The sequence below is a fragment of the Rhinoderma darwinii genome, chromosome 8, assembly GCF_050947455.1.
Source record: "Rhinoderma darwinii isolate aRhiDar2 chromosome 8, aRhiDar2.hap1, whole genome shotgun sequence".
Lineage (NCBI taxonomy): Eukaryota > Metazoa > Chordata > Amphibia > Anura > Rhinodermatidae > Rhinoderma > Rhinoderma darwinii.
In genome coordinates this window covers 112,398,438-112,424,107 of record NC_134694.1, presented here as the reverse complement: position 1 = coordinate 112,424,107, position 25,670 = coordinate 112,398,438, and the positions used below count along the sequence as shown (strand labels likewise).

The 25,670-nt window shown below is 36.5% G+C and overlaps 1 protein-coding gene across 1 annotated transcript in view; it reads right to left on the bottom strand.

The window, feature by feature from the left end:
• LOC142660042 (uncharacterized) overlaps window positions 1-25,670 on the bottom strand; it is a 57,369-nt gene that overhangs the window by 29,972 nt on the left and 1,727 nt on the right. The window contains exons 2-42 of the mRNA XM_075836693.1: window positions 20,431-20,484; window positions 20,100-20,150; window positions 19,771-19,821; window positions 19,459-19,512; window positions 17,906-17,959; window positions 17,559-17,612; window positions 17,151-17,201; window positions 16,808-16,858; window positions 16,562-16,612; window positions 16,240-16,287; window positions 15,893-15,940; window positions 15,647-15,697; window positions 15,316-15,366; window positions 14,971-15,021; window positions 14,695-14,745; window positions 11,691-11,756; window positions 11,091-11,120; window positions 8,576-8,626; window positions 8,041-8,091; window positions 7,428-7,478; window positions 7,170-7,220; window positions 6,592-6,642; window positions 6,395-6,445; window positions 5,877-5,915; window positions 5,679-5,729; window positions 5,430-5,480; window positions 4,913-4,963; window positions 4,727-4,777; window positions 3,544-3,594; window positions 3,366-3,416; window positions 3,134-3,214; window positions 2,541-2,591; window positions 2,343-2,393; window positions 2,103-2,153; window positions 1,923-1,973; window positions 1,708-1,758; window positions 1,121-1,171; window positions 909-959; window positions 725-778; window positions 546-596; window positions 367-417 (exon numbers count right to left, since the gene is read on the bottom strand). Coding sequence (XP_075692808.1) covers window positions 367-417; window positions 546-596; window positions 725-778; window positions 909-959; window positions 1,121-1,171; window positions 1,708-1,758; window positions 1,923-1,973; window positions 2,103-2,153; window positions 2,343-2,393; window positions 2,541-2,591; window positions 3,134-3,214; window positions 3,366-3,416; window positions 3,544-3,594; window positions 4,727-4,777; window positions 4,913-4,963; window positions 5,430-5,480; window positions 5,679-5,729; window positions 5,877-5,915; window positions 6,395-6,445; window positions 6,592-6,642; window positions 7,170-7,220; window positions 7,428-7,478; window positions 8,041-8,091; window positions 8,576-8,626; window positions 11,091-11,120; window positions 11,691-11,756; window positions 14,695-14,745; window positions 14,971-15,021; window positions 15,316-15,366; window positions 15,647-15,697; window positions 15,893-15,940; window positions 16,240-16,287; window positions 16,562-16,612; window positions 16,808-16,858; window positions 17,151-17,201; window positions 17,559-17,612; window positions 17,906-17,959; window positions 19,459-19,512; window positions 19,771-19,821; window positions 20,100-20,150; window positions 20,431-20,484 — 2,112 coding nt within the window. The remainder of the gene's footprint in view (window positions 1-366; window positions 418-545; window positions 597-724; window positions 779-908; window positions 960-1,120; window positions 1,172-1,707; window positions 1,759-1,922; window positions 1,974-2,102; window positions 2,154-2,342; window positions 2,394-2,540; window positions 2,592-3,133; window positions 3,215-3,365; window positions 3,417-3,543; window positions 3,595-4,726; window positions 4,778-4,912; window positions 4,964-5,429; window positions 5,481-5,678; window positions 5,730-5,876; window positions 5,916-6,394; window positions 6,446-6,591; window positions 6,643-7,169; window positions 7,221-7,427; window positions 7,479-8,040; window positions 8,092-8,575; window positions 8,627-11,090; window positions 11,121-11,690; window positions 11,757-14,694; window positions 14,746-14,970; window positions 15,022-15,315; window positions 15,367-15,646; window positions 15,698-15,892; window positions 15,941-16,239; window positions 16,288-16,561; window positions 16,613-16,807; window positions 16,859-17,150; window positions 17,202-17,558; window positions 17,613-17,905; window positions 17,960-19,458; window positions 19,513-19,770; window positions 19,822-20,099; window positions 20,151-20,430; window positions 20,485-25,670) is intronic.

Genomic DNA, 25,670 nt, shown 5'->3' with positions numbered 1-25,670 from the left:
GTGGTTGTGACAAATCAGCTCCAAGTGTTTTTTTTTATGTTGTATCTTTGGGGCTCATTATTGTATAAGAGCCTGGGCCCAATGGAGGATCTTCTGGTACATTGGAGAGCCAGTCTGGATGGTGAGGAAAAAAAACTTTCTTCTTTTTAATTAGAATATAATACACTTACTTGTAGTGAAAAGTGTAGTGGTTGTTGTTGAGGTTGGCGATGTAGCAAAAAGGCAAAGTTATTAAGCAATAAAACATAATGATGATGAAAATAATAAAATATTAAAATAATACGTTACTTCATCATGTACCTCTTATTTTGAATGTATATATATTTATTTTTTTCTGCTGTTATAGCAAAAATACCCAAAACTTACCAGTAGTAACAAGTGAAGTGGTTGTAGTTGTTGTCGTCGATGTATCGGGAGCTGCACCAAAAATGGCAAAAATTTTATGGAACGGCAATAAAAATAGTAGCAAAAAAGTTTCCCTCTTTTGTACATCTCATTTTGAATGTGTATACGGTATATTTATATATATATTTTTTACTACTTACCAGTAGTGACAAGTGAAGTGGTTGTAGTTGGGGTTGATGATGTAGCGGGAGCTGTACCAAAAAGGGCAAAATTATTAAGCAATACTAATCAACAATAGGAAAAAATAAATAAAAACATTCTTCCTAATGTACGTCACAGTTAGAATATATAGTTTTTTTTTGTTTTTTTTACTACTTACCGGTAGTAACAAGTGAAATGGTTGTAGTTTGGGTTGTTGTTGCAGTAGAAGGAGCTGTACAACAAAAAGGAGTTACTAAAAAATACTACAAATTTTTTTTTGTAACAAAAGACATTTATTTCTAAATAATTTTGAATGTATGTTTTTTTGGTTTTTTTTTAAATGTAAAAATGCAAAAACTTACCAGTAGTAACAAGTGTCGTGGTTGTAGTTGGGGTTGATGATGTATCAGGAGCTGTACCAAAAATGGTAAAATTAATAAGCAATAATAATCAATAATGGTAACAAAAAGTGTCCTTCTATATACCTTTCATGTTGCATATACTGTGTGGGTTTTGTTTTTTTGTTTTGTTTTCAAGGTCTTTTATGTAAAAAAAAATAATTGCAAAAACGTACCGGTAGTCACAAGTGAAGTGGTTGTAGTTGGGTTTGGCGATGAATTTGGAGCTGTATAAAGACAGTTATATATTAGCAATCCAACATTTATTAAAAATAATAACAATTAATAATTTTTTCTCAGTTTCTTTGGTTAGATTTTTCTTTTTTTAAGGCAAAAATATAAATACTTTGTTGCCAAAAATAGTTGTGTTTAATGGCAGTCAGAATGTGATTTCTGGGCCCACCAGAGGAGATGATTCTGAGGACCACCCCCCCCCCCCGCATCTACACAGAACATGTACACGTCCACTTTATATTTCATCGTAATCTTTGTTCTTATCATTGTACACACAGGACAGATCATCAATAAGGTCTAATAGGTAATTTGAGAATCATTCCATGAGAAAAATCCCTAGTGGTAAGAGATTGTGAAAAGTCAGCTACAAGTGGTATTGTCTTATGTTGTATCTTTGGGGCCCATTATTGTATAAGAGCCTGGGCCCAATGGAGGATCTCCTGGTACTTTGGGGGCCAGTCTCACTCTGGATGGTGAGGAATGAAAAAAACATTTTTTTTTCACTATAATAAAAATATAATACACTTACCTGTAGTGAAAAGTGAAGTGGTTGTTCCTGAGGTTGGTGATGTAGCAGGAGCTGTACCAAAAATGGCAAAGTTATTAAGGAATAGCAATTAAAATAATTATGAAAATAATAATAAAATATTACAATAATACGTTACTTCATCATGTATCTATTATTTTGAATGTATCATTTTTTATTTATTATCTGCTTTTATAGCAAAAATACCCAAAACTTACCAGTAGTAACAAGTGAAGTGGTTGTAGTTGTTGTTGTCGATGTAGCGGGAGCTGCACCAAAAATGGCAAAGATTTTACGCAACGGCAATAAAAATGGTAGCAAAAAAGTTTCTCTCTGATGTACGTCTCATTTTGAATGTGTATACGATATATTTATATATATATATTTTTACTACTTACCAGTAGTAACAAGTGAAGTATATGTAGTTGGGGTTGGTGATGTATCAGGAGCTGTACCAAAAAAGGCAAAGTTATGAAGCAATAGCAATAAAAGTAATAATAATAACAATAATAATAATAATAATAATAATAATAATAAAATATTAAATTAATACGTTACTACATTATGTATCTACTATATGGGGTATATAGTTTTTTTAATTTTATTTTGCTGTTATGTCAAAAATAGGCAACACTTACCAGTAGTAACAAGTGTCGTGGTTGTAGTTGGGGTTGATGATGTATCAGGAGCTGTACCAAAAATGGTAAAATTATTAAGCAATAATAATCAAAATGGTAACAAAAATGTTCCCCCTATATACCTCTCATTTTGCACATAGTGTATGGATTATATTTTAAGGTGTTTTTATGTAAAAACAAAAAATGCCAAAAACATACCAGTAGTCGCCAGTGAAGGGGTTGTGGTTGGATTTGGTGATGAAGTTGGAGCTGTATAAAAACACAGATATTAAACAATAGCATTTAAAAAAATAAATAAAAATTAAGTAAAATCCAAAACCAAAAAACAATCAATGGGTTAGAATTATTGTTTTTTTAAAGCAAAAATATAAAACCATGTGAAAAAAACAAAAATGAAGTAGTTGTAGTGGTGTTGGGTGTCAGAATCAGACTGTTATTTCTTGGGCGCACCAGAAGAGATGATTCTAAAGACCCCAACCCATCTATACAGAACATGTAGACGTCCACTTTAAATTTAACCGTAATCTTTGTTCTTATCATTGTTCACACAGGACAGATCATCAATAAAGTCGAATTGGTTATTTGTGAATCATTCCATAGACCCTGGTGGTAAGTAATTGTGAAAAGTCAGCTCCAAGTGGGATGGTCTTATGTTGGATCTTTGGGGCCCATTATTGTATCAGAGCCTGGGCCTAACAGAGGATCTTCTGGTACTTTGGGGGGCCAGTCTGACTCTGGACGGTGAGGGAAAAAAAACTTGTTTCTTTATAATGAAAATATAATACACTTACTTGTAGTGAAAACTGAAGTGGTTGTTGTAGAGGTTGTTGTAGAGGTTGTTGTTGAGGTTGGTGATGTAGCAGGAGCTGTACCTAAAATACAATGTTATTAAGCAATTAAAATAATGATGAAAAGAATAATAAAATATTACAATAATACGTTACTTCATCATGTACCTCTTATTTTGAATGTATAATTTTTTATTTATTTTCTGCTGTTATAGCAAAAATACCCAAAACTTACCAGTAGTAACAAGTGAAGTGGTTGTAGTTGTTGTTGTCGATGTATCGGGAGCTGTACCAAAAATGGGAAAAATGTTACGCAACGACAATAAAAATAGTAGCAAAAAAGTTTCCCTCTTTTGTACATCTCATTTTGAATGTGTATAAGGTATATTTATACATATTTTTTTACTACTTACCAGTAGTAGCAAGTGAAGTGGTTGTAGTTGGGGTTGATGATGTATCAGGAACTGCACAAAAAATGGTAAAATTATTAAGCAATACAAATTAAAATGGTAACAAACATTTTCCCTTTATACACCGCTCATTTTGCACATAGTGTATGTTTATTGTTTTTCAAGTTTTTTTTATGTAATAACGGGCTCATAGACTTCTATTGGCCACGGGTACCTCCCCGTTTTCTTACGGGAAGGTGCCCGTGCAGTTGAAAAATATAGAATATGTCCTATTTCAGGCCGTAATAACGGCACGGGCGGCCCATAGAAGTCTATGGAGCTCTCGTAATGTTGGGTGGCTACGTGTGTGCACCCGTCATTACGGCAGCGTTGCTAGGCGATGTCAGTAAATAGTCACTGTCCAGGGTGCTGAAAAAGTTAACTGATCAGCAGTAACTCTTTCAGCACCCTGGACAGTGAATTCCCATCAGAATATAGAGCAACCTGTAAAAAAAAGACGTTCATACTTACCGAGAACATCCTGCTTCCTCCAGTCCGGTCTCCCGGCCGTTGCCTTGGTGACGCGTCCCTCTCGACATCCGGCCCGACATTCCTGGATGACGTTTCAGCCCATGTGACCGCTGCAGCTAATCACAGGCCAATCACAGCCTGCGGCGGTCACATGGACTGCCGCGTCATCCAGGGATGTCGGGCCGGATGTGAAGAGAGGGACGCGTCACCAAGGCAACGGCCGGGTAAGTATGAATTTCTTTAACTTTTATTACAGAAAGGGCTGCCCCTTCTCTCTATCCTGCACTGATAGAGAGAAGGGCTGCCGATTAGTGCAGTGCTATTTTGCAGCCAAAAACTTGCCCGTAAATACGGGTGGAATACGTGTGACACCGGACCCATATTTACGGGCACGGGTCCGTAAATACTGGTGCAAAACGGGTCGAATACGTGTGACACCGGACCCGTATTTACGCCAGTATTTACGGGTGGGAAAAAAATACGGTCATGTGCATGAGGCCTTACCAGTAGTAACAAGTGAAGTGGTTGTAGTTGTTGTTGTCAATGTATCGGGAGCTGTACCAAAAATGGCAAAAAATTTACGCAACGGCAATAAAAATAGTACCCCAAAAATTTTCTCTCTGATGTATGTCTCATTTTTAATGTGTATACAGTATATTTATATTTTACTACTTACCAGTAGTAACAAGTGTCGTGGTTGTAGTTGGGGTTGATGATGTATCAAGAGCTGTACCAAAAATGGTAAAATTAATAAGCAATACTAATCAATAATGGTAACAAAATTTTCCCCCTATACACATCTCATTTTGCATGTACTGCATGGGTTTTGCTTGTTTATGTAAAAAAAATGCCAAAAACGTACCGGTAGTCACAAGTGAAGGGGTTGTAGTTGGGTTTGGCGATGAAGTTGGAGCTGTGTAAAAAGAGAGTTATAAAATAATAGCAATTTAACATTTATAGATTAAAAATATAAAACCTTTGTTGCCAAATATGAAGTAGTTGTAGTGGTGATTGGTGGCAGAGTCAGACTGTAATTTCTAGGCGCACCAGAGGAGATGATTCTGAAGACCCCCCCCCCCTCCATCTATACGGAACATGTACACGTCCACTTTAAATTTGATCTTATTCTTTCTTCTTATAATTGTTCACACAGGACAGATCATTCCATAAGAAATAGACCCCAGTGGTAAGAGATTGTGACAAGTGGGCTCCAAATGGGGTTGTCTTATGTTGTATCTGTGGGGCTCATTATCGTATCAGAGCCTGGGCCCAATGGAGGATCTTCTGGTACTTTGGGGGGGGGGGGGCATTCTCACTCTGGATGGTAAGGAACGAAAAAAAAACTTTTTTTCTTTATAATGAAAATATAATACACTTACTTGTAGTGAAAAGTGAAGTGGTTGTTTCTGAGGTTGGTGATGTAGCAGGAGCTGTAGCAAAAAGACAAAGTTATTAAGCAATAAAAATAATGATGCTAATAATAATAATAATAATAATAATAATAATAATAATAATAATAATAATAAAATATAAAAATAATATGTTACTTCATTATGTATCTACTATTTGGGGTATATAGTTTTTATTTTATTCTATTTTGCTGTTATAGCAGAGTAGCCAAAACTTACCAGTAGTAACAAGTGAAGTGGTTGTAGTTGGGGTTGATGATGTATCAGGAGCTGCACCAAAAATGGTAAAATTATGAAGCAATACTAATCAAAATGGTAACAAAAATGTTCCCTCTATACACCTCTCATTTTGCACATAGTGTATGGATTATATTTTAAGGTGTTTTTATGTGAAAACAAAAAATGCCAAAAACGTACCAGTAGTCGCAGGTGAAGTAGTTGTAGTTGAATTTGGCACTGTATATAAAGACAGTTATTAAATAATAGCAATCTAAAATTTATTTAAGAAAAACAAACTGTTATTTCTCAGTTGGATGGAACAATGAGAAGTGTATGATGCTGATTGGTCACTGATTGATCACTGATTGGTCAGCCTACACTTCTTTACAACACCCACTTGGTCAAAAGTAAAAACACGCCCAGTTGGTCTTTAAGAAACGAAATCTAAAATTGCTCATAACTTGCTCAAAAATGATCGTTTTTCAAAATAAAAAACACTGTTGTTATCTACATTCCAGCGCTGATCAGATTATGTAGGAGACAGGGCACTTATAATGTGGGGACAGAGCCTCTTTAAGCAATAGCAATAAAAGTAAAACAAATTTGTAATAATAATAAAATATTAAAATAATACGTTACTTCATCATGTATCTCTTATTTTGAATGTATCATTTTTTATTTTATTTTGCTGTTATAGCAGAGTAGCCAAAACTTACCAGTAGTAACAAGTGACGTGGATGTAGTTGGGGTTGATGATGTATCAGGAGCTGTACCAAAAATGGCAAAATTATTAAGCAATACTAATCAAAATGGTAAGAAACATTTTCCCTTTATACACCTCTCATTTTGCACATAGTGTATGTCTATTTTTTTTCAAGTTTTTTTTATGTAAAAAAAAATGCCAAAAACGCACCAGTAGTCGCAGGTGAAGGGGTTGTAGTTGGGTTTGGTGATGAAGTTGGAGCTGTACAAAAAGACAGTTATTATATAACAGAAATCTAAAATTAAAAAAAATATATAAAACACTACAAAACAATCAATTATTGCTCCCTGTTTCTTTGGTTAGAAATTGTTTTTTTAAAGCAAAAATATAAAACCTTTGTTCCCAAAAATGAAGTGGTTGTAGTGGTGTTTGGTGGCAGAGTCAAAATGCGATTTCTGGGCCCACGGAAGGGGATGGTTCTAAGGGTCCCCACTATGTACACAGAACATGTACACGTCCACTATTAATTTAATTGTAATCTTTATTCTTATCATTGTCCACACAGGACAGATCATCTATAAGGTTTAATAGGTAATTTGTGAATTACCCCATAAGAAATGGACCCTAGTCATAAGGGATTGTTTTAAAGTCAGCTCCAAATGGGGTTGTCTTAAGTTGGATTTTTGAGGCCCATTATTGTATTAGTGCCTGGGCCTAAAAGAGGATCCTCTGGTACTGGGGGCCATTTTTTGGATGGTGAGGAGGGAAAAAAAATATAATACACTTACTTGTAGTGAAAAGTGAAGTGGTTGTTGTTGAGGTTGGTGATGTAGCAGGAGCTGTACCAAAAATACAGTTATTAAGCAATAGCAATAAAAGTAATAATAGTATAAATAATAATAATAATAATAATAATAATAATAATAATAATAATGCTAATAATAAAAAATTATAATAAATAAATACATTATTCAATTTTGTACTTTTTTATTTTGATTGTATAGATTTTTGGTTTTGGTGTAATAGAAAAAATACCCAAAACTTACCAGTAGTGACAAGTGAAATGGTTGTAGTTGGGGTTGATGATGTATCAGGAGCTGCACCAAAAATGGCAAAATGATTAAGCAATACTAATCCAAATGGTATATTCGTCCCATTCTGAATATACTGTTTGGGTTATTTATTTATTTCTTTTAAGGATTTTTTTATATAAACAATGCCAAAAATGTACCAGACTGATCTCTCGCAAGAGCTGAAGAGATGAAAGCACGCATGCGCTCTCTCCTCTCTACACCTCTTACACTGTCCGTAGCAGTGACACGCCCCCTTGCCAGTTCGGCAGAAGACTGATCTTGAAAGCTGAAGAGTGAGAGCGTGCGCGCTCACGCACACTCTCTCCTCTGTCCTCGATCTTGCTGTAAAACTGTCCGTATCTGATTGGACAGTGTCACACACAGCCATAGTAACACGCCCCCTTGCCAGTACACGCCCCATTGACAGTTCAGGAGGTTATTTAAATATCGGGCAACCAAATATAACGGCACCGATATCTAAATAACAGAGGAGGGTAGAAAAAAAATGTTTGTGCAGCCCGGCCCATTACATGCTGCACTCAGCTGCACATGTATGGGGAGGTGAAAGGTTCTCTTTAAAACTTACTAGTAGTAGCAAGGGAAGTGTTTGTTGTTGGGGTTGTAAATGTAGTAGGGGCTGTAAAAAAAGAAGAAAAGTTACTAAATAATACTAATCTTTTTCTTTTCTTATTTAAAGGGCAAGTAAACTTTCAAAAAACCTCTGACATGTCATAACGGCAGTCGGTGTACGGGCTTATAGGCTTTCTATTGAGCCAACCTCTCTGCTTTCTGAGAAAAGCCGTTCAGAGACGAAGCGGCTCAGCGATCATCTTAGCTTCTGCCGCTTCATTTTAGTGATCGGTGGGGATCTTAGTGCTCGGATACCCGATCAAAGCTTCTTACATGTCACTATGACATGTCAGAAATTTTCTGAAAGTTTAGTTTAAAGTTTACTTTAAAGTTTTGGTAAAGTGGTTGTAGTTGAAGTTGTAAAACAATAAGGCAGAGTTTTTAACAAATACCAATCACAATGGTAACATTTATACATTCTGTATGTCTCTTTTTGAATATAGAGGTAAATATTTGAGTCATTTATTTTGACCAAACTATCAAACCCTTACCAGTAGTAACAAGTGATGTTGATGTAGTTGGGGTTGTTGATGTAGTTGGAGCTGTATTAAAAAAGAAAAATACATAGTTCATAAACCATATCAATCTAAATTGTATAAAAAAAACAAAAAACCCTTACTCCATTTTTTTATTACATTTTTTTTTAATTTTGGTGAGATTTTTTTTTTAAAACTTAGCAAGGGTGGAACAAGGTCTCTTGGTGTCCATGGTAGGGGTTTAATAATTTGTTTAATTGGGAAGATATTTTTGGACCTTGAAACCTATGGCATTATCAGCAGTTTTTAGACAGCATCCAACTGGCTGTGCTAAGAAATTCAACCCCTTGAGGACCAGGCCAATTTTGGCCTTCGGGACATGAATTTTTTTAAAATATTTTGCCTTTTTGCATATTTTTTATTTTCTGGCTGACGTAATTGTACGAGTTTTTCTGGATAAATGCCACTTTTTGGTACATATACAGTCCATTAGTGTGTGCTACCCCAGTCCCATCCGTGGAAAGATATGGCATGTTCTATCTTTCCACAGATCAGAGTGAATGTATCCGTGAAGACTATCGGGTGCCACTAGGATGTCGTGAAAAATGGCCTGAGTGGCACTCGGTCGTGTGCAAGAGGGTTTAGAGTTTGATTTCTATTCATTTTTATTTTGAGAAAATGCAGAAGAAAAGCAATTTTGCTATCGTTTTTATTATTATTTTTATTATTATCATTATTATTATTATATTTATTATTATTTTATGCCGTACACCAATCATCATACTGTAAATGATGTTATAAATGAATTGTAGTTTGTTACAGTCATGAAAATATCAAATATTTCTATATTATTTTTTGTCTTAGGTCTTTTTAATTTATTTATTATAAAAAATGTGTGTGTTTTTTTTGGGCTTATATTTATTATGAACACTTGTTTTATTTTATAATCCCAAAGGGGAATTTTTAATTTTGACTTTTATTTTTTAACTATAATATACTAGCCCATATCCATACATTAGCCTTATTACTAAAAGTATACAGAAATTTGTTAGGGCATTCCCTGTCAATTGGGGCATACAAAGAGTTAAGAGATCAGGGCTTTGCCACTAGATGGCGCAGAATACTTTGTAATTAGTGTACTTTAATAGGATATAACTAAGAAACCTAAAAGAATATAAAGCTACAACTATAAAATACAGTAAGACAGGGGATCGGTGTCTTACAAGAAATTCTTGGCAAAGCAATTAGAGCATTTTTTGCTTTAGGAAATTGAGGGGCTTCTTGCACCACTGCCAGTCATTCATATGGGTCACCGTGCCTTACATTATCAGTACCAAAAATGTATTTATAGCAGTCGGAGCACCATTTTTCTGGTACAGAGCTCCAAATCCCCTGCATACTGTAGCTATTGAAATGTTGGATACACTAGAAGCAGATTATATTTAGAATTACTATAGACTGTATATACATACTGTAAATCTTTAGTCCCCAACCTGTGGTTCTCCAGTTTTTACAGAACTACAACTCCCAGCCTGCGGCCGTCAGAGCATGCTGGGAGTTGTAATTACTATTTACTGTAGTGCTGCAGACACATTTTTGGGGGACTGAGGAGAACCTTTACAGAGAACCTGCAGGCAGAGAAAGGTACAGGCTGCTGGAAGGTGAAGAAGACGCCACATTCCCCTATTACGACATTTTACGAGGTTTTCATATATTCCCATAAATCTACACATGGTGAAAAAAAAAAGCTGCGAGAATTTAGTTTATTATGGAGTATTATGTACACTATAATTCCTTTAATCTGGCAGTATCAGGGCCTGATGAGTGCCAAATTATCCGATTTATGGATTATTGGATGGCCAAAGGCAAGTATACGAAATTTACTATAAGGACACAAGAGCCTCACATATCTATCTATCATCTATCTATCTATCTATCTATCTATCTATCTATCTATCTATCTGTCTGTCTGTCTGTCTGTCTGTCTGTCTGTCTGTCTGTCTATCTATCTATCTATCTATCTATCTATCTATCTATCTACCATCTATCTATCTATCATCTATCTATCTATCTATCTATCTATCTATCTATCTATCTATCTATCTATCTATCTATCTATCTATCTATCTATCTATCTATCTATCTATCTATCTATCATCTATCTATTATCTATCTATCTATCTATCTATCATCTATCTATCTATCTATCTATCTATCTATCTATCTATCTATCTATCTCATATCTATCTATCTATCTATCTATCTATCTATCTATCTATCTATCTATCCATCCATCCATCCATCCATCCATCTATCCATCCATCCATCCATCCATCCATCCATCCATCCATCTATCTATCTATCTATCTATCTATCTATCTATCTATCTATCTATCTATCTATCTATCTATCTATCTATCTATCTATCATCTATTATCATTCTTTCTATATGTAACTACATCTAACACGGAACACACAATAAGTTATATTAACATTTTCTGTTTTATCTATTAATTTATAAGAAACTTACTGGTTGTCACGGTTGTAGTTGACAATGGAGCTGTAACAATAATAATGTAGATGACAATGGATTTTCAAAGGTGGAAAACCCCTTAAAATATGAAGGTTAACCCCTTATCGATGAACATTGGATATACCCGTCACGAGAGAATGCTAGTTTCCATATTGTGACGGATATTTCTGTCACACAGATCTCATGATAACTGGCATTGTACCCACAAGATCAGCGGCAGAAGTCAGGCTCCTGATGCAACTACCGGGATCATAGATAATGTAGATCCCGGCAGTTTAACAATTTACATGGCGCAACCGCGGACTCTAAGGTGTTTAATAGAGGAAGGAGTCTCCATCTTTCAGCCCATTGGCGCCCCGTGACGCAATTGCGAAGCGGTAATAAGTTACAATGGCAGCCGGTTACCTAAAAAAGCCTGCAGGTCTCCCATTAGTATCTGCCTATTAGGCCATGACAGAGTGATACACTGATAGGTAATAATGGTTTGTAATTCTAAGTATTCCAAAGCTATATACAAGCGATCAAGGGATCGCTGCTTTAAGCCCCCTAGTGGGATAAAAAAAAAGTAAAATTTAGTTTAATAAAGTATATACTGACTTGTCGAAGGTATAGAAGTGCTTGTACATTCTGGACAATCTGTAGTTGATGAGATTTCGGTGATATCTATAGAAAAAAAAAACTTAATTGAAAACTGTATGTAAGAGTTCACAAAAATGACTGTGATAGTCGAATCAAAGAAGGGAAAATATCTTTATAAACCGTCTTACTTGTAGATGGAGGGGAAGCTGGAGGTGTTGAGTTTTTTATTAAGATTCCAATAGATAAAAAAATAACTTTTTGAATTTTTTTGGGAAAAAAATAAATCATTTTTGAACACTGTACATTGGAAACCATGAAAAGGTATTGGTAATTGTAATGACAGGTTATTTTATACGCAAGTCTTAATAGAAAAGGGAACTGGAGTAAAATGTGCCTAATTTATTAAGAGGCACACACCTCTTATTAATTTAGGCGCGTCTCTGACTGTCCATGTGGCAGAAAGGGAAATTTACGTCAGCTATGAACTAGAGTAGATTTCTCCTATAATTTACACCTGTTCCTGGAGTCCATCATAATGAATTTTTCGGCATAAAAATGCAAAAGGCGCAAAATTTTAGCAGTTTTCCCATACAGCGGGTCCTGCGTGTTTCTGACATGTACAGTGAAGGAAATAAGTATTTGATCCCTTGCTGATTTTGTAAGTTTGCCCACTGTCAAAGTCATGAACAGTCTAGAATTTTTAGGCTAGGTTAATTTTACCAGTGAGAGATAGATTATATTAAAAAAAAACTGAAAATCATATAGTCAAAATGATCTATATTTATTTGCATTGTGCACAGAGAAATAAGTATTTGATCCCCTACCAACCATTAAGCGTTTAGCCTCCTCCAGACCAGTTACACGCTCCAAATCAACTTGGTGCCTGCATTATAGACAGCTCTTACATGGTCACCTGTATAAAAGACTCCTGTCCACAGACTCAATGAATCAGTCTGATTCTAACCTCTACAACATGGGCAAGACCAAAGAGCTCTCTAAGGATGTCAGGGACAAGATCATAGACCTGCACAAGGCTGGAATGGGCTACAAAACCATAAGTAAGACGCTGGGTGAGAAGGAGACAACTGTTGGTGCAATAGTAAGAAAATGGAAGACATACAAAATGACTGTCAATCGACATCGATCTGGGGCTCCATGCAAAATCTCACCTCGTGGGGTATCCTTGATCCTGAGGAAGGTGAGAGCTCAGCCGAAAACTACACGGGGGGAACTTGTTAATGATCTCAAGGCAGCTGGGACCACAGTCACCAAGAAAACCATTGGTAACACATTACGCCGTAATGGATTAAAATCCTGCAGTGCCCGCAAGGTCCCCCTGCTCAAGAAGGCACATGTACAGGCCCGTCTGAAGTTTGCAAATGAACATCTGGATGATTCTGAGAGTGATTGGGAGAAGGTGCTGTGGTCAGATGAGACTAAAATTGAGCTCTTTGGCATTAACTCAACTCGCCGTGTTTGGAGGAAGAGAAATGCTGCCTATGACCCAAAGAACACCATCCCCACTGTCAAGCATGGAGGTGGAAACATTATGTTTTGGGAGTGTTTCTCTGCTAAGGGCACAGGACTACTTCACCGCATCAATGGGAGAATGGATGGAGCCATGTACCGTCAAATCCTGAGTGACAACCTCCTTCCCTCCACCAGGACATTAAAAATGGCTCGTGGCTGGGTCTTCCAGCACGACAATGACCCGAAACATACAGCCAAGGCAACAAAGGAGTGGCTCAAAAAGAAGCACATTAAGGTCATGGAGTGGCCTAGCCAGTCTCCAGACCTTAATCCCATCGAAAACTTATGGAGGGAGCTGAAGATCCGAGTTGCCAAGCGACAGCCTCGAAATCTTAATGATTTACAGATGATCTGCAAAGAGGAGTGGGCCAAAATTCCATCTAACATGTGTGCAAACCTCATCAACTACAAAAAACGTCTGACTGCTGTGCTTGCCAACAAGGGTTTTGCCACCAAGCATTAAGTCTTGTTTGCCAAAGGGATCAAATACTTATTTCTCTGTGCACAATGCAAATAAATATATATATAATTTTGACAATGTGATTTTCTGTTTTTTTTTTTAAATATAATCTATCTCTCACTGGTAAAATTAACCTAGCCTAAAAATTCTAGACTGTTCATGTCTTTGACAGTGGGCAAACTTACAAAATCAGCAAGGGATCAAATACTTATTTCCTTCACTGTACATGATTTAGATGTGATCGATAACAGGTCAGAACCTACAGTCACTGAAGCCGTCAGTCCCACTGAGCTGACAGATTCAGGTTTCAGCGCAAGATACAGCTTCTTTGGCTCCAGGATATGAAGAAACTGTATCTCAAAAAGTTACACTTTTTTTTTTATGAATAAAAACTAATTAAAAAGTTGCACTTAACACTAAAATACACAGTTTTAGTAAAAAAGAAAAAAGTCTTCAAAGGTTTACATGGCCATTAAACATGTTTGGGATGAATTAGAACAGTTAATTGAGAGCCAGACCTTCTCGTCCAACATCAGTGTCTAACCTCAAAAATGTCCTTTTGACTGGATGGACACAAATTCCCACGGACAAACTCCAAAATCTTGTAAAAGCCTTTCCAGAAGAGTGGAAGCTGTTATAGCAGCAAAAAGGGCTCAATTTCATATAAACACCCATGGTTTTAGAATGGGATGCCCAACAAGCATATATGGGTGTGATGGTCAGGTGTCCACATACTTTTGGCCATATAGTGTACCAAAAGAGAGAGCATAACTCAGAGGAATCTTTAATCAAGGAGGTAAGGTGTGTTTTGATACTAAATTTTGGAAACTAAATTTCAGAAACTAAATTTCAATAACTAGAAAATTTACTGTCTGTAAATATTATGTTTTTGTAGTTGTATTAAGTTTTTGAAGACCAAAAATTGGCAGCTGTCACTTGCTGTATATCCTATTACAGAAGTCTATTTCCATATATAAGATATTAAAGGATAATCTATGGATACAGGGAAAATATATTTATGAATCTTCTTACCTGTAGAAGGAGAAGAAGTGGCTGGAGTTGTTAAGGTTTCTGTTGTAATTCCTATCGATAAAAAAATAACTTTTTGAATATTTAAAAAAATATATATATATTTTTGAACACTATACAAAAAAAACACACAGTGATTATAATAAGAAAGGTAACGTCAGACATGGTCATATAAAAGCTCTGGGGAAATAACTGGTTGGTATGAATATTGGTTTACGTTTTTGAAGACCAGAAACTAATTGATAGATATACACAAAATATATTTATAAATCTTCTTACCTGTAGATGGAGAAGAAGTGGCCGGAGTTGTTGAGGTTTCTGTTGTAATTCCTACAGATAAAAAAAATGACTTTGTGAAAAATTGTTGAAAAAGTTTTTGTTTTTTTTAACACTATGCAGTGGAAATCCTAAAAAATCGTGGGCGGTAACGAGACAGGCAATGGTGGTCATCTTCACATAGAAGCTCTGGGGAAATAACCGGGCAATATGAATGTTGGATTACGTTTTTTAAAACCAGAACCTGGCCGCTGTCACTTATCCTGATACAGAACTGTATTTCCACTATATAAGACATTAAGGGCTAATTTATGAACATACACAAAATATATTTATAGATCTTCTTACTTGTAGATGGAGGGGAAGTTTCTGGAGTTGTTGAGGTTTCTGTTGTGATTCCTATGTATAAAAAAAGATATCTTTAAAAAAGACAACATTTTTGAACACTATACTGTGGAAACCATTAAGAGTCATGGGATTGTAATGGGAGACGTAATGTCCGGCAGCCTTGTATAGAAGTCCTGGGGAAATAACTGGTTGGTATGAATGTTGGTTTATGTTTTTGAAGACCAGAAATTGGCAGCTGTCCCTTATTGCCTATTACAGAGCTGTATTTTAGTAAATACATTACAACATTAATCTATGGAAATACGGAAAATATATTTATAAATCTTCTTACCTGTAGATGGAGAGGAAGTGGCTGAACTTGTTGAGGATTCTGTTGTAATTCCTATAGATAAAAAAATAACTTTGTGAAAATGTTTTGATCGGTGCGGGATCCGGGTGTCGGATCCCCCCATCGATCATATACTGATGACCTTTCCTATGGACTGGTCATCAGTATGAAAAACTGAACCTTGCCTGGACAACCCCTTTAAGGTCTAATTTTTAAATACAGGGAAAATATATTTATGAATCTTCTTACTTGTAGATGGAGGTGAAGTGACCGAAGTGATTGAGGTTTCTGTTATTCCTATAGATAAAAAAAAATTACTTTTAGACATTTTTTTAAAAAAAACTATATACATTTTAGAACACTATACAATGGAAACCAAAAAGAGTCATGGGATTATAATAAGAAAGGTAATGTCGGGCATCGTCACATAGAAGCTCTGGGGGAAGAACTGGTTGATATGAATGTTGGTTTACGTTTATGAAGAGCAGAATCTGGCAGCTGTCACTTATTTCCTCTTACAGAACTGTATTTCTGACATATTAGACAATAAGGGCTCATTTTTGGATACAGGAAAAAAAATATATAAATTCTTTTACTTGTAGATGGAGGGGAAGTAACTGGAGTTAAAGTTTCTGTTGCTATTCCTATAGGTAAAAAATAAATTTTTGAAAATTTTTTGAAAAATAAATATTTGAACACCATACAATGGAAACCATAAAGAGTCATGGGATTATAATGAGAAAGGTAGTGTAAGGCATGGTCATATAGAACTAGGTAAATAACTGGTTGATATGAATGTTGAATTGTATTTTTGAAGACCACTTATTTCTTAATACAGAGCTGTATTTTAGTAAATACATTACGACATTAAGAGCTAATCTATGGAAATACGGAAAATATATTTATGAATCTTCTTACCTGTAGATGGAGAAGAAGTGGCTGGAGTAGTTGAGGTTTCTGTTGTGATTCCTATAGAAAAAAAAATCACTTTGTGAAAAAGTTTTGATCGGTGTGTGGTGCGGGTGTCGGGTCCTCCATCGATCATATACTGATCACCTATTCTCTGGATAGATCATTAGTATGAAAAACTGATTACATTCCCAGACAACCTCTTCGAGGGCTAATCTTTGACTACAGGAAAAATATATTTAGGAATCATCTTACTTGTAGATGGAGGGGAAGTGGTTGGAGTTATTGAGGTTTCTGTTGTGGTTCCTAGAAATAAAAATAAATAATAGTAAAAAAAATTTTTAACAAAATAATTTTTGAACACTATACAATGGACACCATAAAGAGTTGTGGGGGGTAATGAGAGAGGTAATACGAGGCATTCTCATATGAAAGTTTTGAGGAAATAACCAGATGATAAGAATGTTGAATTCCATTTTTGAAGACCAGAATCTGGCCGCTGTCACTTATTTCCATTTACAGAACCGTATTTCTGCCATATAAGACATTAAGGGCTAATTTATGGACATAATTGAAGTATATTTCTGAATATTCTTACTTGTAGATGGAGGGGAAGTGGCTGGAGTTGTTGAGGTTTCTGTTGTAATTCCTATAGATAAAAAAATAACTTTTTGAAAAAATTTTGAAAAATAAATACATTTTTTAACACGATACAGATAAAAAACTATAATAATCACTTTTTGATAAATGTTTAAAATATGAGAACATTTTGAACACTATACAAAGGAAACCATAAAGAGTTGTGGGAGGTAACGAGGCAGCTAATGCTCGGCATCTTTATATAGAAGCTCTGGGAAAATACCCCAGTGATATGAATGTTGGATTATGTTTTTGAAGACCAGGACCTGGCAGCTTATTTCCTATTACAGAACCGTATTTCTACAATATTAGACTATAATGACTATTCTTTGAATACAGGGAAAGATATATTTCTGAATCTTCTTACTTGTAGATGGAGTCGAAGCGGCTGAAGTTGTTGTTGAGGTTTCTGTTGTAATTCCTATAGATAAAATATCACTTTTTGAAAAATTTAAAAAAATAACAAAATTTTTGAAAGTGATGCAATGGAAACCATAAAGAGTCATGGGATTGTAATGATAAAGGTGATGTCGGGCATCGTCATATAGAAGGTCTCGGGTAATAACTGGTTGATATGACTTTTGGTTTACCTTTTTAAAGACCAGAAATTGGCAGCTGTCACTTATTTCCTAATACAGAACCGTATTTCCGCTATATAAGACATTAAGGGCTAATTTATGGACAAAGGAAAAGTATATCTATGAATCTTCTTACCTGTAGATGGAGGGGAAGTGGCTGGAGTTGTTGTTGAGGTTTCTGTTGTTGTTCCTATAGATAAATAAAATTACTTTTTGAATATTTTTGAAAAAATAAATACATTTTTGAACACTATACAGTGGAAACCATAAAGGAACATGGGATTGTAATGATAAAAATAATGTCAGGCATCATCATATTAAAGCTCTGGGGAACTAACCGAGTGATCTGAATGCTAGTTTACGTTTTTGAAGACCAGAAATTTTCAGCTATCACTTATTTGCTGTTACAGAACTGTATTTCCGCCATGTTATACAGGGTGGGCCATTTATATGGATACACCTAAATAAAATGGGAATGGTTGGTGATATTAACTTCCTGTTTGTGGCACATTAGTATATGGGAGGGGGGAAACTTTTCAAGCTGGATGTTGACCATGGTGGCCATTTTGAAGTCGGCCATTTTGTATCCAACCTTAGTTTTTTCAATGGGATGAGGGTCATGTGACACATCAAACTTATCGAGAATTTCACAAGAAAAACAATGGTGTGCTTGGTTTTAATGTTACTTTATTCTTTCATGAGTTATTTACAAGTTATGGGTGTCAGGTCCGAGCATTCCTAGATGAATAGTTTCCTGGAAAGTGGATTGATCGTCGTGGGCCAGTTGAATGGCCCCCTAGGTCTCCCAATCTGACCCCCTTAGACTTTTATCTTTGGGGTCATCTGAAGGCAATTGTCTATGCTGTGAAGATACGAGATGTGCAGCAACTGAAACTACGGATACTGGAAGCCTGTGCTAGGATTTCTTCTGTGGTGTTGCTATCAGTGTGTGAAGAGTTTGAGAAGAGGGTTGCATTGACAATCCAACACAATGGGCAGCACTTTGAACACATTTTATAAGTGGTCAGAAACTTGTAAATAACTAATGAAAGAATAAAGTAACATTAAAACCAAGCACACCATTGTTTTTTTTGTGAAATTCTCGATAAGTTTGATGTGTCACATGACCCTCTTCCCATTGAAAAAACTAAAGTTGGATACAAAATGGCCGACTTCAAAATGGCCGCCATGGTCAACACCCAGCTTGAAAAGTTTCCCCCCTCCCATATACTAATGTGCCACAAACAGGAAGTTAATATCACCAACCATTCCAATTTTATTTAGGTGTATCCATATAAATGGCCCACCCTGTACAATAAGCGCTTATCTTTGGATACAGGGAAAATATCATTATAAATATTTTTACTTGTAGATGGAGAGAAAGTGGCTGGAGTTGTTGTTGTTAATGTTTCTGCTGTTTTTCCTATAGATAACTTTTTGAATTTAAAAAAAACCCAAAAACTATACAATGGAAACCATAAAGAGTCATGGGATTGTAATGATAAAGATAATGTCGGGCATCGTCATATAGAAGCTCTGGGGTAATAACCAGGTCATATGAATGTAGGTTTACGTTTTCGGAGACCAGAATCTGGTAGCTCTCCCTTATTTTATATTACAGAACTGTATTTCTGCCTTAAGACATTAAGGACTAATCTTTGGGAAATATTTACTTATGAATCCTCTTACTTGTAGATGGAGGGGAAGTGGCCGGAGTTGTTGTTGAGGCTTCTGTTGGGATTTCTAAAAAGAAATAATTACTTTTAGAACATTTTTTGAAAAATAAGTACATTTTTGAACACTATACAATGGATACCATTAAGAGTCGGGAAGTGCTGGGTAAATAACTGGTTAATATGAATGTTGGACTGCGTTTTTTGAGGACCAGAATCTGGCGGCTGTTATTTATTTCCTATTACAGAACTACAATTTCATAATACATTAAAAAAACTAATGGCTTATCTATGGAAACAGGGAAAGTATATTTATGAATCTTCTTACCTGTAGATGGAGAAGAAGCGGCTGGAGTTGTTGAGATTTCGGTTGGGATTCCTATAAATAAAAAAATTATTTTGTGAATTTCTTTTTATTATTTTTTACACTATACAGTGGAAACCATTAGGAGTCATGGGATTGTAATGATAAAGGTGATGTCGGGCATCGTTATATAGAAGCTCTGGGGTAATAACCGGGTGATATGAATGTTGGATTACATTTTTGAAGACCAGAAACTGGCACTTATTTCCTCCCACAGAACTGTATTTCCGCCATATTAAACAGAAAGGGCTTATCTACGGATACAGGGAAAATATGTTTATGAATCCACTTACTTGTAGATGAAGGGGAAGTGGCTGGAGTTGTTAAGGTTTCTGTTGTGATTCCTATCGATAAAAAAAATAACTTTTTTAATATTTTTGAAAAAAAAAAATACATTTTTGAAAACTATGCAATGGAAACCATAAAGAGTCGTGGGATTGTAATGATAAAGGTGATGTCGGGCATCGTTATATAGAAGCTCTGGGGTAATAACCGGGTGATATGAATGTTTAAATTTTTGAAGACCAGAAACTGGCACTTATTTTATATTACAGAACGGTACTTTTGCCGTATAAGACATTAAGGACTAATTTTTGGGAAATATTTACTTATGAATCCTCTTACTTGTAGATGGAGGGGAAGTGGCCGGAGTTGTTGTTGAGGTTTCTGTTGTGATTTCTAGAGATAAAAAAATTACATTTTGATTTAAAAAAAATAAAAAAATAATAATAAGTACATTTTTGAACACTATACAAGGGAAACCATAAAAGGTCATGGGATTATAATGGTAATGTGAGGCATGGTCATGTAGAAGCTCTGGGTAAATAACTGGTTGACAATGAATGTTAAAGTGTAGATTTTGAAGACCAGAAACTGACAGCTGTCACTAATTTCCTATCACAAAACAGTAATGTTATTGTAACGCCCATGGCCACAGACCGTCAGGATTACTCACCCCCCGACGGCCGCAACCATGGATCTGTGAGCGCTAGCCCACATCTCCTCCTCAGGAGACGCCAGCCCTCACTTCCGCTTCGTTCTGCTGTGTCACGTAGGGTGCGCGCGCACGCTTGTGCCCGGCCTTAAAGGGCCAGCTTGCGCACATGAAGAAAAAAATTAATTAGCCCATACTCACCCTGGACTATAAGAAGGGCCCTGCCCCTTCCCTCATTCCCTGAGCGTTGTTGTGTTTAGTGTTGTGTTAGTCCTTGCAAATGGTCCCTTAGTGTCTTTCAGTTCCCAGTGTTCCCGTACCTGTATCCTGTATCCCGTGCTACTTTGTTCCTGTGCCTTATAGAGTTGGAGTCGTATTGTGCCACCGATCATGTCTGCTGTGTTACACTACCCCTGGTGTCTGCTGCCAAGCTCCCATCCAAGCCTAACCATCGCTACTGTCTGAACTACCACAGCTACCCTTACTCGGACTATAGACTGACTTGGTACACTGTTTGGCCAGCTGCTATCCCGCTACGGCGGTATGGCCCAGTGGGTCCACATACCCACAGATCGTGACAGTCATGAGAAACTGAAACTGGGAAAATTCTTGAAAAAATAAGAAATGTTTTAACATTATATAGTGGAAACCATTAGGAGTCATGGGATTGTAATGATGACGGTAATGTCAGGCATCGTCATATAGAAGCTCTGGGGAAAGAACTGGTTGATATGAATGTTGGATTAAATCAAACCATGTCACCCATCTCCCAATCTGCTTTAGTAATCAGATTTTTTTTAAAGTAAATTTAGCTGGAGAATTTCTTAAAGCAAATAGTAAAAAACTTACTTGTAGTTTGGCGTGAAGTTGTTGTGGTTGGAGATGTTGTAGTCGCTGTGTAAACATTTGTATCACACAATTATTCATGGAGAAATAATCATGAGATTCCAGACATAACTAATAATAACCCAAATACAAATATTGTAGAAACAATCAATTCCGCTACAGTTTTAAAAGTTTGCCACGGATTTCCACAAACTGGGAAGATGAATCATATATTACAATCGACCCCTTTTATCTCTATACATGAGTTGTGCTTCCTTCTTTGTGTTACTATTTTTATTTATAAGAATGTGCATTTTCAATGGTTGGAGGCCATAGACCAGCAACAGAATCACTTCACAGCAAGACGACCACTAGGTGACCACCCGCTCTGAGCATTTTGCCTACGGAATGATGTAAACACAGCTAATACTGTCTCCATGTTTCTCCATGTAAATTATGTTATCACAGATTGTACTGCCTAAATGTAGAGATCATCAGCACAGATAGTACTGCCTCCTGTCTCTCTTTGTAAATAATTTAAACAGAGATAGCACTGTCTCTCTATGTAAATGATGTAGGTACAGATAGTACTGTCTCCCTGTCTCTCTTAATTAAATGATGTAGGTACAGATAGTACTGCCTCCCTGTCTCTCTAAATTAAATGATGTAGGTACAGATAGTATTGCCTCCCTGTCTCTCTGGTTAAATGATGTAGGTACAGATAGTACTGCCTCCCTGTTTCTATTTGTAAATAATGTAGACACAGAAAGTACTGTCTCTCTTTGTAAATGATGCAGGCACAGATAGTACTGCCTCCCTGTCTTTCTATGTAATTGATGTAGACACAGACAGTACTGTCTCCTTGTTACTCCGTGTGCATTATATAGGAAATAAGGCACAGATAGTACAACCTCCCTTTTTCCCCATGTAAATGATGTTGACACAGGTAGCAGTGCCTCCCTGTCTCAAGCAGTCAAATCATGTCACCTCCATCTCAGGCTGCTTTATTGATTACATTTTTCTAAAAATAAATTAGTTGGATAATCTATGTAAGCAAATGAAGAGAAACCTACTTGTAGTCTTGAGGGACATTTTTGAGATGTTAGTCCAGATATCATAAGATAGAAATGACTGGACGTACTTACGACAACTAGAACTTTTCCTCTAGTAATATATTACTAAAATGTTCCTGAGCGCTTTAACATTTCAGTATACAAGTATTACATATCGAAGGAGCATATCCATCTCCAATTCACTTTGTTTTAAAGGGTAACTAAACTTTTTTTTAAAAAAATTCATGCCATAGTAACATATCAGAAGTTTTGATCGCTTCATTTCTGATCAGCTTTTCTTGGAGCGCTGTACATGTGCAATAGAAAGTCTATGAGTCCGTACACTGCTCGCTCGGCTTTCTGTGGAAATTCAATCAGAAACAAAGTGGCACACCTGAGCAGTTCTGCTGATTTGTTTTAGTGTTTGGTGGGGGTCTCAGTGTTCAGAACTCCACCAATCAATACTTCTGACACTATCACAAGTCACAAGTTTTTTAAAAGTATAGTTACCCTTTAAATGCTAGCAATAAATGATAGAAATACACTACATGCACAGGTGGACTGGCCCCCCTCTAGAGTTCCAGAGGATCCTCTGGTGGGCCAAGGTTCTGACACAATATTGGGCCCCAAAGGTCCAGCAGAAAACAGTCCAGCCGATTTCAAGTCCAATGCTTGTGCTAGGGACAATTTTTTATGGGTTTATACACAAATCATTTGTTAGAAATTGATATATGACCTGCGTGAATAATGGGGACATCATTTAGGATATAAACGAAAGTGGACATTGACATGTCTTATATAGATTGATGGTAGACCCTCAGAACTGATTCCTCTAGCGGGATAAAGGCATAACACTAGAGACAAGCACACATCTCTTAACTGGAAGATGAAGGTCCATCAAATTAATGTGTCCAACAGGTTACAAGTAGGACTCTTAAGCTTAGAGGGGTTTTCCCACTATAGGAAGTGATGGCTAGGATGTGTTGTCACTTCCTCGTCGGTGGGGGTCTGGCCTGAGAATTCCCCACCAATCCTCAAAATGAAGGATCCCTCATTAATTATAAATTTTGATACTTTTACGAAAACGCTAAGCCGAGTGCCTAATTACCAGTGGTTATCCTCTGTGTATTCCCTATTGCCTCTGCCCATTCCCTCCCTCCTTTCCGTTCCCTCCTCCCTCCTTTCATTATAATTATCATTATTCACTGGTTGGCACTGTACGATTTGTACTGAGTTCTAGCATTTGATATGATCTGATGTCATATTTATTCTAGGCTCCCTCATTAATACTTTGAATAAAAGGACAGAGGTCTCTTTGGAATTTCTCCTGTACAGAGACGATCCCGGCCGACTGTTGAAACTACAACACAGCCCCGTTCACCTGAATGGAGATTTATCGCAGTTACCGGCACAGCGGGTTGCCGGGAGTGCTGCTGTGCAGGCGAAAAACCGAAGACACTTTTTATCCATTTATTTAAAGTGTCAGTGGGGTATACTGAGGTTGTACCCCTACCAATCAGAATATTATGGCATATCCTATCAATATGCCATAATATTCTATGATGGGAATTTCCCTTTAAGTCTTTCAATCTTAGAAATGTAATATAGGGACATTTGCCAATAATGTTAAAAATATAAAATTAAAATATTTACATTTTCTGCACAGAAGACAATGAAGTCATGAAATGGATTTGATTGCGTAGCATGAAATCGACTTTACTTACGAGGACAGGTGCATGACGGACCAAGAATATCACAGAGGTTTATACCCAGCACTATAAGGGGGCAATCTTTAGGAGGACATTCGCACTTGGTGGTTTCTGTATAATTGAGATATGTATCATTTTTATTATCATTATTATTATCGTTATTATTATAATCATTCTTGTAAATATTATTACGATTTATTTGTATTCAGTGATAACATCAGAGGCGGGGCTGTGACTACTGTCAAATCATTGGAAATATTCATAGTATAATTTGTGTTTGACCATCTTAAATATTGAGTATTCTTGATATAATTCTTATATTAAGTCAATGAGAAGATATTATGGCAATAGTGAAATTTGGTATTTTGGGTGGTCTTGCCCTTTAAATGACTGAAAATAGAAATAAAGCAAAGAGTTAAAGGGGCTTTTTGAGATAAGAAAAAAAGTTTTTGTTTTGTTTTCTCAGAAACAGCACCACTTTCGACCATAGACTGTGGACAACAGTGGCGCTGTTTGTGGAAAAAGTTACAAATTAACCATTATGCTCTTCTGGCTTAGAAATCTGTTCATCTCCATTTTCATTGAAATCTTTTAAAGCTGATGTCCACTTTGTACAATCCCCTTCTGTTAGTAGGGACCCCCAAACAATAACCTGATCCCAAAGTATCTCAGTGATCAGCGGTAAAATGTTGGCAGAACCTGCCAGCATTAGGTCTTTTTACCTACAGCACCCCCACAGGAGAAAAAACGTATTACCCAGTGCCTCTTAAAAAACTATGGGCTGTCTGTGTAAGGGTATGTACACACACACTAATTACGTCCGTAATTTACGGACGTATTTCGGCCGCAAGTACCGGACCGAACACAGTGCAGGGAGCCGGGCTCCTAGCATCATAGTTATATACGATGCTAGGAGTCCCTGCCTCTCTGCAGGACAACTGTCCCGTACTGTAATCATGTTTTCAGTACGGGACAGTAGTTCCATGGAGAGGCAGGGACTCCTAGCATCGTACATATGTATGATGCTAGGAGCCCGGCTCCCTGCACTGAGTTCGGTCCGGGACTTGCGGCCGAAATACGTCCGTCAATTACGGACGTAATTAGTGTGTGTGCACATACCCTAATGCACGAACGTGTCTGATCCTCCAGAGCAATGGACAATCTCCAGGCTGATATATAAGGATCTTGAGTGCGGGACCACCTTTAATTAACTCAGAGTTTCCTAATTGGGCACTTAGTTAAAAATCTGTTTTCTGAATCAGACAGCCCCTTTAATTCGATCTGATAACAACCAGGTGATTTCCATGTATTTTCTTATTAAAGATTCTACAATTCCCTGAATTT